This window comes from Arachis hypogaea, chromosome 15 (assembly GCF_003086295.3).
Source record: "Arachis hypogaea cultivar Tifrunner chromosome 15, arahy.Tifrunner.gnm2.J5K5, whole genome shotgun sequence".
NCBI lineage: Eukaryota > Viridiplantae > Streptophyta > Magnoliopsida > Fabales > Fabaceae > Arachis > Arachis hypogaea.
Window position 1 is genome coordinate 5538680 of NC_092050.1, and position 12703 is coordinate 5551382.

General features: G+C 28.6%; 1 protein-coding gene across 2 annotated transcripts; it reads right to left on the minus strand.

Annotated features, from left to right (window-relative positions):
- Window positions 1–5326: 5326 nt before the first annotated feature.
- LOC112747917 (putative cytochrome c oxidase subunit 6b-like) lies at window positions 5327–11076 on the minus strand. 2 transcript variants are annotated; one of them, XM_025796125.3, is made up of 4 exons: window positions 10828–11075; window positions 10589–10665; window positions 5815–5896; window positions 5327–5523 (listed from the first exon to the last, which is right to left on the minus strand). In XM_025796125.3, exons 1-4 carry the CDS (start codon window positions 10996–10998, stop codon window positions 5470–5472), a joined length of 384 nt encoding a protein of 127 aa, XP_025651910.1. In that variant the 5' UTR covers window positions 10999–11075; the 3' UTR covers window positions 5327–5469. The 2 variants fall into 2 exon arrangements, with proteins under 2 accessions (XP_025651910.1, XP_025651911.1); XM_025796126.3 differs by lacking the exon at window positions 5815–5896 and having other exon boundaries at window positions 10828–11076.
- Window positions 11077–12703: the final 1627 nt, after the last annotated feature.

Sequence of the window (12703 nt, forward strand, 5' to 3'; positions counted from 1 at the left end):
CCTATGGTCACCATCTTTGCCACCGGAGAGAATGTTTTATTGTAATCTAGTCCTTCCATTTGTTGATTTCCTAAGATGACCAATCGTGCTTTGAATCGCTCGACTGACCCATCAGAATTGTATTTAATTTGATAAACCCATTCACAACCATAAGCTTTCTTTCCTGGAGGAAGAGATGTGAGCTTCCACGTGTTAACTTTCAGTGCTTGAATTTCTTTGGACATGGCATCTCGCCATCGTGAATCTGTGACAGCTTGGGAGAAGGACCGAGGTTCTTGCTCAGCTTGTAATGAAGCAAGAAAAATGCGGTGTTGGTCAGAGAAATTGTTACAATTCACAAAATTTTGTATAGCATAAGACGCACTTCGAGGAAGATGATTGGAGTAGGTGAATAGAAGGATGGGCTTTATTGGTCTCGTGGTGTGCACAAGGCTCAAGCAAGTCATGTCAAAGCTGAAAATAAATTGACTATGTGGCATAAGAGATTGAGACATCCATCATTTAAAATTGTGCAAATGATCCCCAATATGAGTGACAAATGTACTAGCGAAGAGGTGAATAAAATTTGTGAAATTTGTGAAAAATCCAAACAACCAAGAGATAAGTTTTCATTAAGTGATAGTCATGCTTTGAGTCTTTTTTATTTGATTCATTGTGACTTGTGGGGGCCTTATAAAACTCCGTCGTCATCTGGAGCCTCATATTTCTTAACCATTGTGGATGATTGCTCACGGACTGTTTGGATATATTTGTTAAAAGAAAAGACGGAAGTGTCTATTACATTGAAAAATTTCTTTGTTTTGGTTGAAAAATAATACAATAAATGCGTCAAAATGGTGCGATCCGATAATGGAACAGAGTTCATGTGTTTAAAGCAGTACTTTATGCAACAAGGAGTGTGGTGCACGAAATTGTGATCATCAATGGCGCCATCAACATGGTATGCTCAATTGCAATCTCAACTCTTTATCACAACTTCGCACAACTAACCAGCAAGTGCACTGGGTCGTCCAAGTAATAAACCTTACGCGAGTAAGGGTCGATCCCACGGAGATTGTTGGTATGAAGCAAGCTATGGTCATCTTGTAAATCACAGTCAGGCGGATTCAAATGGTTATGGAGGATTAATGATTAAAAGATAAATAAAACATAAAATAAAGATAGAGATACTTATGTAATTCATTGGTGAGAATTTCAGATAAGCGTATGGAGATGCTTTGTCCCTTCCGTCTCTCTGCTTTCCTACTGTCTTCATTCAATCCTTCTTACTCCTTTCCATGGCAAGCTGTATGTTGGGCATCACCGTTGTCAATGGCTACAGTCCCGTCCTCTCAGTGAAAATGTTCAACGCGCTCTGTCACAGTACGGCTATTCATCTGTCGGTTCTCGATCATGTCGGAATAGAATCCAGTGATTCTTTTGTGTCTGTCACTAACGCCCCATAATCGCGAGTTTGAAGCTCATCACAGTCATTCAATCTCTGAATCCTACTCAGAATACCACAGACAAGGTTTAGACCTTCCAGATTCTCAAGAATGGCCGCCAATGGATTTTAGCTTATACCACGAAGATTCTAATTAAGGAATCCAAGAGATATCCACTCAATCTAAGGTAGAATGGAGGTGGTTGTCAGGCACACGTTCATAGGTGAGAATGATGAGTGTCACAGATCATCACATTCATCAAGTTGAGGAACAAGTGATATCTTAGAACAAGAATAAGCTGAATTGAATAGAAGAACAATAGTAATTGCATTAATACTCGAGGTACAGCAGAGCTCCACACCTTAATCTATGGTGTGTAGAAACTCTACCGTTGAAAATACATAAGAACAAGGTCTAGGCATGGCCGAATGGCCAGCCTCCCAAAGAGGGTTCAATCATAAAAACATGATCAAAAGATGATCTGAAGATTGAAAGATTCCTCCAAATACAATAGCAAAAGGTCCTATTTATAGAGAACTAGTAGCCTAGGATTTACAAAAATGAGTAAATGACATAAAAATCCAATTCCGGGCCCACTTGGTGTGTGCTTGGGCTGAGCATTGAAGCTTCCATGTGTAGAGACTTTTCTTGGAGTTAAACGCCAGCTTTTGTGCCAGTTTGGGCGTTTAACTCTCACTTTTGTGCCAGTTCCGGCGTTTAACGCCGGGAATTCTGAAGCTGACTTGGAGCGCCTTTTTGGGCCATCAAATCTCAGGAAAAGTATGGACTATTATATATTGCTGGAAAGCCCTGGATGTCTATTTTCCAACCCAATTGAGAGTGCGCCAATTGGGCTTCTGTAACTCCAGAAAATCCACTTAGAGTGCAGGGAGGTCAGAATCCAACAGCATCTGCAGCCCTTTTCAGCCTCTGAATCAGATTTTTGCTCAGGTCCCTCAATTTCAGCCAGAAAATACCTGAAATCATAGAAAAACACACAAACTCATAGTAAAGTCCAGAAAAGTTAATTTTAAATAAAAACTAATAAAAATATAATAAAAACATACTAAAAACAATGCCAAAAAGCGTATAAATTATCCGCTCATCAGAGTGATTCATCAAACTTTGTGTGTCGAAACTCCATAACAAAATGGAAGAGTAGAGCGCAAGCACAGGCATATTCTAAATGTCGCCCGGCCCTTGCGATTCCAAGGTAATCTCCCTATTGAGTTTTGGGGAGAATGCGTTTTAGCTGCCGGACAACTAATCAATCTCACACCATCTTTAGTGTTGAAAGGAAAATTCCCATATGAAATTATTCATGGAAGAGTTCCCAGTTATGAACACCTGTGAATTTTTGGTTCTTTGTGTTATGCTCATAACCAAAGTAGGAAAAATGACAAATTTGACAGTCGAAGTAGGAAATGTGTGTTTGTCAGGTATCCATTTGGGCAAAAAGGATGGAAGCTGTTTGATTTGGAAAAGAAAGTTTTTCTTGTCTCTCGTGATGTCTATTTCATTGAAAGTATGTTTCCCTTTCGTGAAGCCCAAAGAGCAAACTCACGATTTGACCAAATTGAGCCCCCAATGCTGGAGCATGTTTTTTAAGAGGACACTCCAATTAGGTCAATTTTCACTTCTCCCACAGTTGAGCCCATTCCTCCAAATCAAAATGAGACTCTAGAACATTCACCCACTGCTCCTTACATCCAAGACAGGGGAACATGAGCTCCGGACGTCGTCATCCCTCCAAAATCAGCGCCGAGGAAACAGTGTCAATATCCGATTTGCTACCAGCCGCAACCGAAGCCCCCTTAACCGTGGACACTATGTGAAAATGTCCTCCATCAAGGTGCGCAACTTTGTCACCACCGCCACTGTCCAAAAGAGCCCCTCAATCCAGAATCCGACTTCATCAATTTCCTCAGGTGTGTCCTATCATATACAAAACTTTGTGAATTGTAACAATTTCTCTGGCCAACACCGCATTTTTCTTGCTTCATTACAAGCCGAGCAAAAACCTCGGTCCTTCTCCTAAGCTCTCACAGATTCGCGATGGCGAGATGCCATGTCCAAAGAAATTCAAGCATTGGAAGTTAACAACACGTGAAAGCTCACATCTCTTCCTCCAGGAAATAAAACTTATGGTTGTAAGTGGGTTTATCGAATTAAATTCAATTCTGATGGGTCAGTCGAGCGATTCAAAGCACGGTTAGTCATCTTAGGAAACCAACAAGTGGAAAGACTAGATTACAAAGAAACGTTCTCTTTGGTAGCAAAGATGGTGATCATTCGAACAACTCTTGCCGTTGCAGCAACCCGGGATTGGAAACTTCACCAAATAGATGTCCATAATGCCTTTCTGCATGGCGACCTTGATGAAGATGTGTACATGAAGCTCCCACCCGGGTTCCAAGTGTCTTAGCCAAGCTTAGTGTGTAAACTTCAAAAATCCATCTATGGCTTGCGACAAGCTCCACGTTGTTGGTTTGCAAAATTATCCTCTGCCTTTACTCGATTTGGATTCCAACAGTCACAAAAAGACCAACCTTGTTTAGTCTCTGTAAAAATGATGTCCACCTAGTTGTTTTGGTGTATGTTGATGACATTATGATTGCAGGAAATAATGGTGATGCAATTAACAAATTCAAACAGTACTTGCACAAGTGCTTTCACATGAAAGACTTAGGGCGCCTGAAATATTTTTTGGCGGTTGAAGTTGAAGAAATATTTTTTGGCGGTTGAAGTTGTCCAATCTTCCAAGGGAATTTTTCTGTGCCAGCGAAAATACGCCTTGGACATCATCACTGAAGCAGGTTTGCTGACTGCTAAGCCCGCAGCTACTCCGTGTGAGGAAAATCACCGGTTGGCATCCGCTGCTGGCCCTGTTATCTCTGATCCTAGCATGTATCGCCGCCTCGTTGGAAGACTCATATATTTGTGCTTCACCAGACCTGACCTCGCCTATAATGTTCATGTTTTGTCCCAGTTTATGCAGAACCCACGTACTGAATATTGGCACGCCGCTTTACGGGTTGTTCGGTATCTGAAGGGACATTCGGGGCAGGACATACTTCTACCTAAAGAAAATGATTTGCAACTCTATGGCTGGTGTGATTCTGATTGGGCTGGCTGTTCGCTAACGCGCCGATCTCTTACAGGATGGTTCATTCAATTCGGTACCACCCCTATCTCGTGGAGTACTGCTCAATGGCCAAGACAACTAAGAAATTAATATGGATAAAGAATATATTGTCCTCGCTGCACGTGTCGCATCCTGCTCTCATTCGCTTGCACTGCGACAGTCAAGTGGTGTTTCACATTGCTAAAAATCCAGTCTTCCACGAACATACCAAGCACATTAAAGTCGACTATCATTTTATGAAATCATACACAATTGACTATTACCTTCTTACGTTCCTACTCATCTCCAACTAACTGATATTTTCACCAAGGCTCTTGGGACGAAATAGTTTAAAAAACTCTTAGTCAAATTGGACATTCAAAATTTACAGGCACCAACTTGAGAGGAGTAACAACGGTCAACATAAGTTATATATAAAAATGTCAATTAGAAGGTTTGATTATTTACGTATATAACAATCTGTCATATATATTTTTTGTAAGAATAAATTAGGATAACAAATCAAACGGTTATATTAGAAAAAAATTTGCTGTGATTAGAATGTATATATTAGAAAAAAATTTGCTGTGATTAGAATGTATATATGAAAGTTTGTATCAAGGAGAAAACATACCGATTATCACATTATTTATTAACATCTAATTACAAAAAAAAAAAATTCACGATGTAATTTAATTTTTTTCATATAATTTAATTTTTTTTTATATATTATGAATATATTTTTTCTCTCAGACCTTAGAATGCATCCTAAAAGAAATTGACTAAAGTTAGCTACGCCTTTTGTTGGTTACATAAAAGAAATTGTTCTGACAATCTTTTTTTAAGAAGGTATACAAAGTCTAATTTCACACGTGTTATTCTTACCAATTTTTTTCAAAATAAAAGATGATACAATCAAGCCTATAACGCATCAGGAAACTGTCCTTCTCTTCTCTCCTTATCCCATTCTGCAATCTGTAAATAAACAAATAAATAAATAAAAAACAGAAAAAGGACTAAAAATAAAAATTTATATGACATTGTGTTTAAATTCGTTACAAATTCCCTTATGCGATTTGTAAAAGAGGAAAAATTAAAAGACTTGAAGAAAAACTTGAATGAAAATCGGTGAAAACTCAATTACAGTCGACTTTACGTGAAGTTCACAACTAATAATCGTTAGATGATTTGACGTGAAGTCTTAACTATCAATTTCACGTGAAATCGATTGCACCTAAGTTTGCACCATTGTAATTTGTGGCTCACCAATTCAGTTGGGCATGAGGAGCTAAGAGAATTGCCAAGTTTATTGCATTCAAATGTCTTTTCGCCCTTTTGCTTAATGCATCTGATTAAGTTAAAAATAAAAAAGAAAAATACAATTATTTATAAAAAAAATTCGGTTACAAAACAATTATTTTAGTTGGAATAAATAAACACAAATATATATAAAAAAAATATTTGAAGTTACAAAAATACATACGATAATATCAAAATTTCAATATACACACTAAAAATGACTAATAATGAATAAAACTAATTTATCATTATTAGAAGGACTAGTTTCATTAAATTTAATGAATACGTAGCCATTAAAACGGTGAATTAGCACTTTTTATCACTATTTAGGATATCTGAAGTGAAAAATAATAATTTTATCTATTTTAAAATAAAAATATTATTAAAAATAGTACCATTTTTTAGCCCTAAATTAATTAAACTCTAGTTTTACAAATTTTTTTCTGAAGCAACTAGGTGAGAAATTGAAAATATGTCTAGATGTAACAATTAAAAGAGTATTCCCGCCAAAATAGCTTAAATGACATTGATGGATATAAAATTATTTTAGTCTTAAAATTACGTCAATGTTTTATTTTAATTTTTTTTAAAAGCACGTCTTAAATGATTTCATGTAAACTCTTTCAATGTAAAACATGTATATGTTGTAATTGAATTTACTACTAATACAACATATATATGTAAATCAAATCAATACTAAATAGTACATATTGATTCGATTTTACGACTTATTATTTATTGAGAAAATATTTAGTTTGGTCCCTAAAGTTACATTCGAGCCTCAATTTAATTCTTTAAGATTTTAATTACTTCAATTTAGTCATTAAACTTTTCAAATTTTAATCATGTTAGTCTCTAGGTGGTTTCCATCAATTGAGACAATTAAAACTTTAAGGACTAAATTAAGATTCGAGTATAACTTTAGAAACTAAATTGAATATTTTTATTTATTTATTCTATATTAACTTTAAAACAAATGTCATTAATATATTATAAGTGATAAATCGAATCAAATTGATTCAATTTACTATATATGTACGGTTCAATAATAAATCAAATTAATTAATATAGCATATATTGTAAATAGAATCAATATATATATATATATATATATATATATATATATATATATATATATATATATATATATATATACTAAATTGAATTCAATTGATTCGATTTACATAAAATTATTTAAAACATACTTGTAACAAAAATCAAAATAAGACCTTAGCATAATTTTAAAATTAAAATAGTTCATTAATGTGTTTTACCTTCGAAATTGCATCAGAATTAAAAAAAAAACTTTCAATAATGACAAACACTACCATAACATTGAGGTGGTATTGTTAAAATCATTAACAGTAAAAAATCGGGTGGTTTTGTTAAAATCATGAACACTTAAAAATCGACCTTTGTATAAGATATGCGTTTGGAATTTGGTTTTAAACTGTATTTATTGAAAGTTTTTTTTATATTATTTATGTCTTAGTTCTGTTCATCTTCAATGAAAAAAAAAAAAAAAACTGAATTGACATGCGAGTATTTCATTTGATTAGATGAGTCGAAAATAAATACAGAGATAAAACAATTTTGGATGCTAATTTATTGTAAAATTTATTTTCTGAAAGACAAAATGTTGTTTTGAGTCAGGAGATGGATTCAGATGATATAACTATGAAATTGACGTTGAACTTAAACACGAAGACGAGAGTTGAAATTAGTGACTTTAAAAATTAATAATTAAATTATAGATAAAAATAATTTTTTGAAATTTTACTAAAAAAATGATACTCTATCTTTAAAAAAAATGATAGTCTATTTTTTAATTATAATAATGTGTTGATTTCAAAATAAATAAAATTGTTATTTTTCACGTAAGATACCCTGTACAATGATAATGATAAAAAATGCTAACTCATTTTAATCATCACGTATATAATAAAACTTTAACGAAAACAACAGATTAATTTTGTCTGTGGTTACACATCTTTAATATTTAAATTGGAATTTTAATTTTATTGTGTGCACAAAAATCTTTCTGTGTCCAATTACCCATTTACTCTTTTAGTTAATTTGAAGAAAAATAAAATCACTTAATCATAATGAAAAGGAGAATTAATAAGAAAGAAAACTTTTAATTACTTCCCCCTTCGCCCTTCGTTTTTAACCCCCCCCCCCCCAAAAAAAAAAAGCTAAATACTTTATAATAATAGAGAAAAAATATATTTTTTCTCCTGTAAAAGATACTAAAATGATATTTTTTAATTTTTTTTATTTGTAATATATATATATATATTTTTAAAAAAATTCTTTTTAATTTATTTAAAATTTTTTGTGTTAACTAAAAATTAATTTTATCTATTAAAAATTTTTTTTTTACAAAAATATTCTTTAGTAAATTTTTTTTCTATTAAATTTTGTTTTTTTATTGATTAAATTATATTTTTACCAAAATATTTAAAAAAAAATAATGAGTAAAGTATCGTTTTTGTTTCCAATATTTGGAATAAGTTCCAAAGTTGTCTTTAATGTTTCAATCGTCCTATTTAATCGTCCTATTTAAGTCCCTTTCAAAATTAACGGCGAAACAAAATTGAAACAATTTTAAAACGTTAGGAACTTAAATAAGACTAAAACATTGGAGACAAAAACGATATATAGAAATAAATTTTAATTTTCTCATTCAATAATATCAATTTTTTACTGTACATAGTATTCAATTATTTTTTAAACACATCTAAATAAATTACACTTAGTCGTATTACTTTCATTTTAAATAAACTAATCGTATTACTTTCATTTTAAATAAACTAATTTTTTTATGATTTAATTATTATAAAATGTTTGTAGAATGATTAGTACATAAACTTACAATAAATATATATATATATATATATATATATATATATATATATAATACTTTTTGTCTCTAATAATAATGTATCAAAATTATTTAATATTTAATTTAGTTAAACTTTATTTTTAATTTTATTTTTTAATAATATCAAATTTTTACAATAAAAAATTATTTAATTATTGTTTAAATTTTATTTTTAATCACATTATTTTTTTAAGTGAATTTATTTTTAATTAAGATTAAAATTAAATAATTTCAATAATTTTAATTTTTAATAAACTTGAAAAAATAATTATGGTAATAATAACAACTAATTAAATTACATCGTGTAATTATTATGATTTGGTTATTATATTGTATTATAATGTTATAACTTACATACTTCTTATAGTTAGTGAAAAATATTAAAGTGATAGATTTAATTCAACTGATAAAATATTGATCAAATTCTAAATTTAAAATTTAATAAAATATTATATAAATTAAATTTTATCTTATTTAATTATATAGTATATGTAAAATATATGAGATTTCAAATGTTTACGACAAATAATTATTTAATTTATTTTTTATTAAATTTTTTTTAATTTTATTCTTAATAAAAAATAAATTCACTTAAAAAAATTAATATGATTAAGAATAAAATTAAAAAAATAATTGAATAATTATTTACCATAAAAATTGATATTATTGAAAAATAAAATAAAAAATAAAATTTAACTAAATTAAATATTAAAAATTTTTGAATACATTAGAGAAAAAATGTACAATTTATACTTTATTGTGTATATATAATTTTTTCTACAAATTTATGTACTAATCATTCTATAAATATTTCATGATGACTAAAAATTTTTAGGTGTAAAATTATAAAAAAAATAAATTTATTTAAGATGAAAATAATGTGATTAAGTGTAATTTAGTTAGATGTGATTAAAGAATGATTGAATACTATGTACAGTAAAACAGTAAAAAATTGATATTATCAAAAGATAAATTTAAAATTTATTTTTATGTATCATTTTTATTCCAAACGTTTTCGTTCTGTCTAAGTCCCCAACATTCAAAATTGTCTAAATTTTGTCCCGCCGTCAATTTTATTAACGGATCTAACGACAGGACAACATTAACCCAATTTTAAAATGTTAAAAACTTAAATAGGACAATTGAAACGTTAAGGACAACTTTGTAACTTTTCATAATCCTAAACATTGGAGACAATACGATACTTTATTCGATCGCATTGTCTCCAAAATAATTAATTTTTTTTTAAAATACCCTTCAATAATTTTTTAATTATTAAATTATAATTTTATCAAAATTTTTATTAATAATTATAATAATTATTTTAATATTAAATAAAATAATTTTGATTAAATTATTTTTTGATATCAATATATATTAATTGTTATCCATTAATAGTGGTAAATTTTTTTATTTAATATTAAAATAATATATATTAATATCAAAAAACTAATAACAAAATATAAAAATAATTGTGAATGAAAATTTTGATAAAATTATAATTTAATAATTTAAAAAATTATTGAAGAATATTTTAAAAAATAATTTAATTATTAATTTTTTAAAAATATTGATAAAAATATAATTTAATCAATAAAAAATTATTAAAAATATTGTGATGATAAACAAAATTTAATAAAAAATAAATTTTTTGTTAAAAAATATTTTTATAAAAAATAATTTTTTTAAATAAATAAAATTAATATTAATCAATACAAAAATATAAAATAAATTAAAGAGAAATTTTTTTAAATTATAAAAAATTATATATTTTACAAATAAAGAAAAAAAATTCATTTTTATCATCTCTAAAAAAAAATGAAATTTTCTTAAATAATAATTATCATCTCCACTTACCTGTGATATTCCACGTACTTCACGTAACAGTGCCGCGTTTGATAATCCGTGGTTGCTACTTTGGCACCATTTTCATCCTGTTTCATTAGGGCATCAAAATCAGTGGGCAAGGTTAATTAATAGAAACTCAGGTTTTCATGAGTCTTGCCATGAAAACTAATTCATCGTAATAAGGCAGGTAAGATTATATATATATATATATATATATATATATATATAGCGCATTGAAATGTAGTTACCTGGTTGCTTTTCTTAGCATCGATATAATCCGTGGAAGAAGGAGGAGGAGGTGGAGAAACGGTGCCGAATTCATGAGGAGGCCTCGGAGCTTGCTCGCCACGCGCCACTTTGCTCACGTCCCTAGCCCTCATCTTATCATGCGGATCCAACGGTGTTCCTGCCGTCGACATTAACGATTCTTTATTGTTGTTTGCAACTGCGTTTGTTTTTCTTTGTTTTTTCTAGTCACAAACTATATAAAACCGATACGTTCAACATTGATAGAGTAAGTATAGTAACGCCACGCTGCAAGACACCTAGCTTTCGGCGTAACAGCTGTCACCGTTCTGAAGCACATCAACGTCTCTTTTTTTACTCCTTCTCACTTCCTTTGGAAAAAGATACTAGATAGTATAAAAAAAAAAAGAGAAAGTACAAAGATATCATGGAATATTTGTATAATATGTATAATAAAAGTTTAGAAAATATTAGAGATATAATTATTAGTGTTATTTTTTTTATTAGTTAAAATTTTGGGATGAGTAGTATTATAACATAATATTAGAGTTTTAGATCCTCGATTCTTGGTGAATCCAAATTATTCTAGATAGTTTAGGAGATGTTCATTTTGTAACTCATATAATTTATTGTACACATTGTACAAATAAGCCATTATTCTTATAATATAATATATATATATAGGGAAAGTATAGAGAGCCAATGATTTAAGCGTATAATACATACAATGGAAGTTTAGAAAATATTAGAGATATAATCATTAGTGTTATATTGTCCTATCAGTAGATAAATAATAAAATATTAAATAATATAAATAATAAATCTATCAGATTTTTATTTTATTAATTATGTAGATAGTTATTTTAATATTAAAATTTAGAAAAATAATTTAAAAATATAACGTATTTTTATTTTATTAATAATTATTCATATTATTTAAAAAATTATTAATTAACTAATATAATTTAAAAAAAAATATAACAAAGCATTTTTTGGCAATAAAAAATACTATGAATAGTTGAATTTCCTGGATCCGATCCAATAAATTAATGGGCTAGGACTTATTTAATTTGTTTATTATTTAAAATTATATTTAAAAAAATTTTAAAAATTAGTATTTTTATTAAAATTAATCAGTATTTAATTATTAAAAAATTGTATAATCTTACTATCTTATATTATTAAATATATTTTTATATTATTAAAAATATTAATAATGACTAATTAATAATTATAAATTATAAAATATATTAATCCTTTAATAGTTAATACTGCTGTTTATATTTAAGAGCATAATATATTCTTATATTTTATTAAAATGTGAACTTAAGATCAAAATACTTATATCATCAGCGCAAATTAGTTAACTTTGTCGATTAATCAAAATAAGGAATAGAGAAATGGGCTCGAGAATTTTTTTAGAGAAATACTAGAGTTAATAATTTTTATGATTTGTAATTATTAATTAGTTATTATTAATATTTTTAGGGTAAAGTATATTTTTTGTTTTTAAAATTTGGTAAAAGTTTTAAAAATACTCCTAAGTTTTATTTTGTTTTAATTTTGTTCTAAAATTTTTTTATTTGCATCAAATATATTTTCGACGGCTAAATTTTCAAAATATTTAAGACCAATCTAACAATAATGCATAAAAATTATGCTTGATTTGTTTGTGTTGAAGGTTCTTCTTATGAAATTGTTGTTGAATTGGTCTTAAATTTTTTGAAAAATTAGCCGTCAAGGATATATTTAATGCAAATCCAAAACTTTTGGGATAAAATTGAAACAAAATAAAACTTAGAGATATTTTTAAAATTTTTATCAAATTTCAAGAACAAAAAATATATTTTACTCATATTTTTAATAGTATAAAATTAA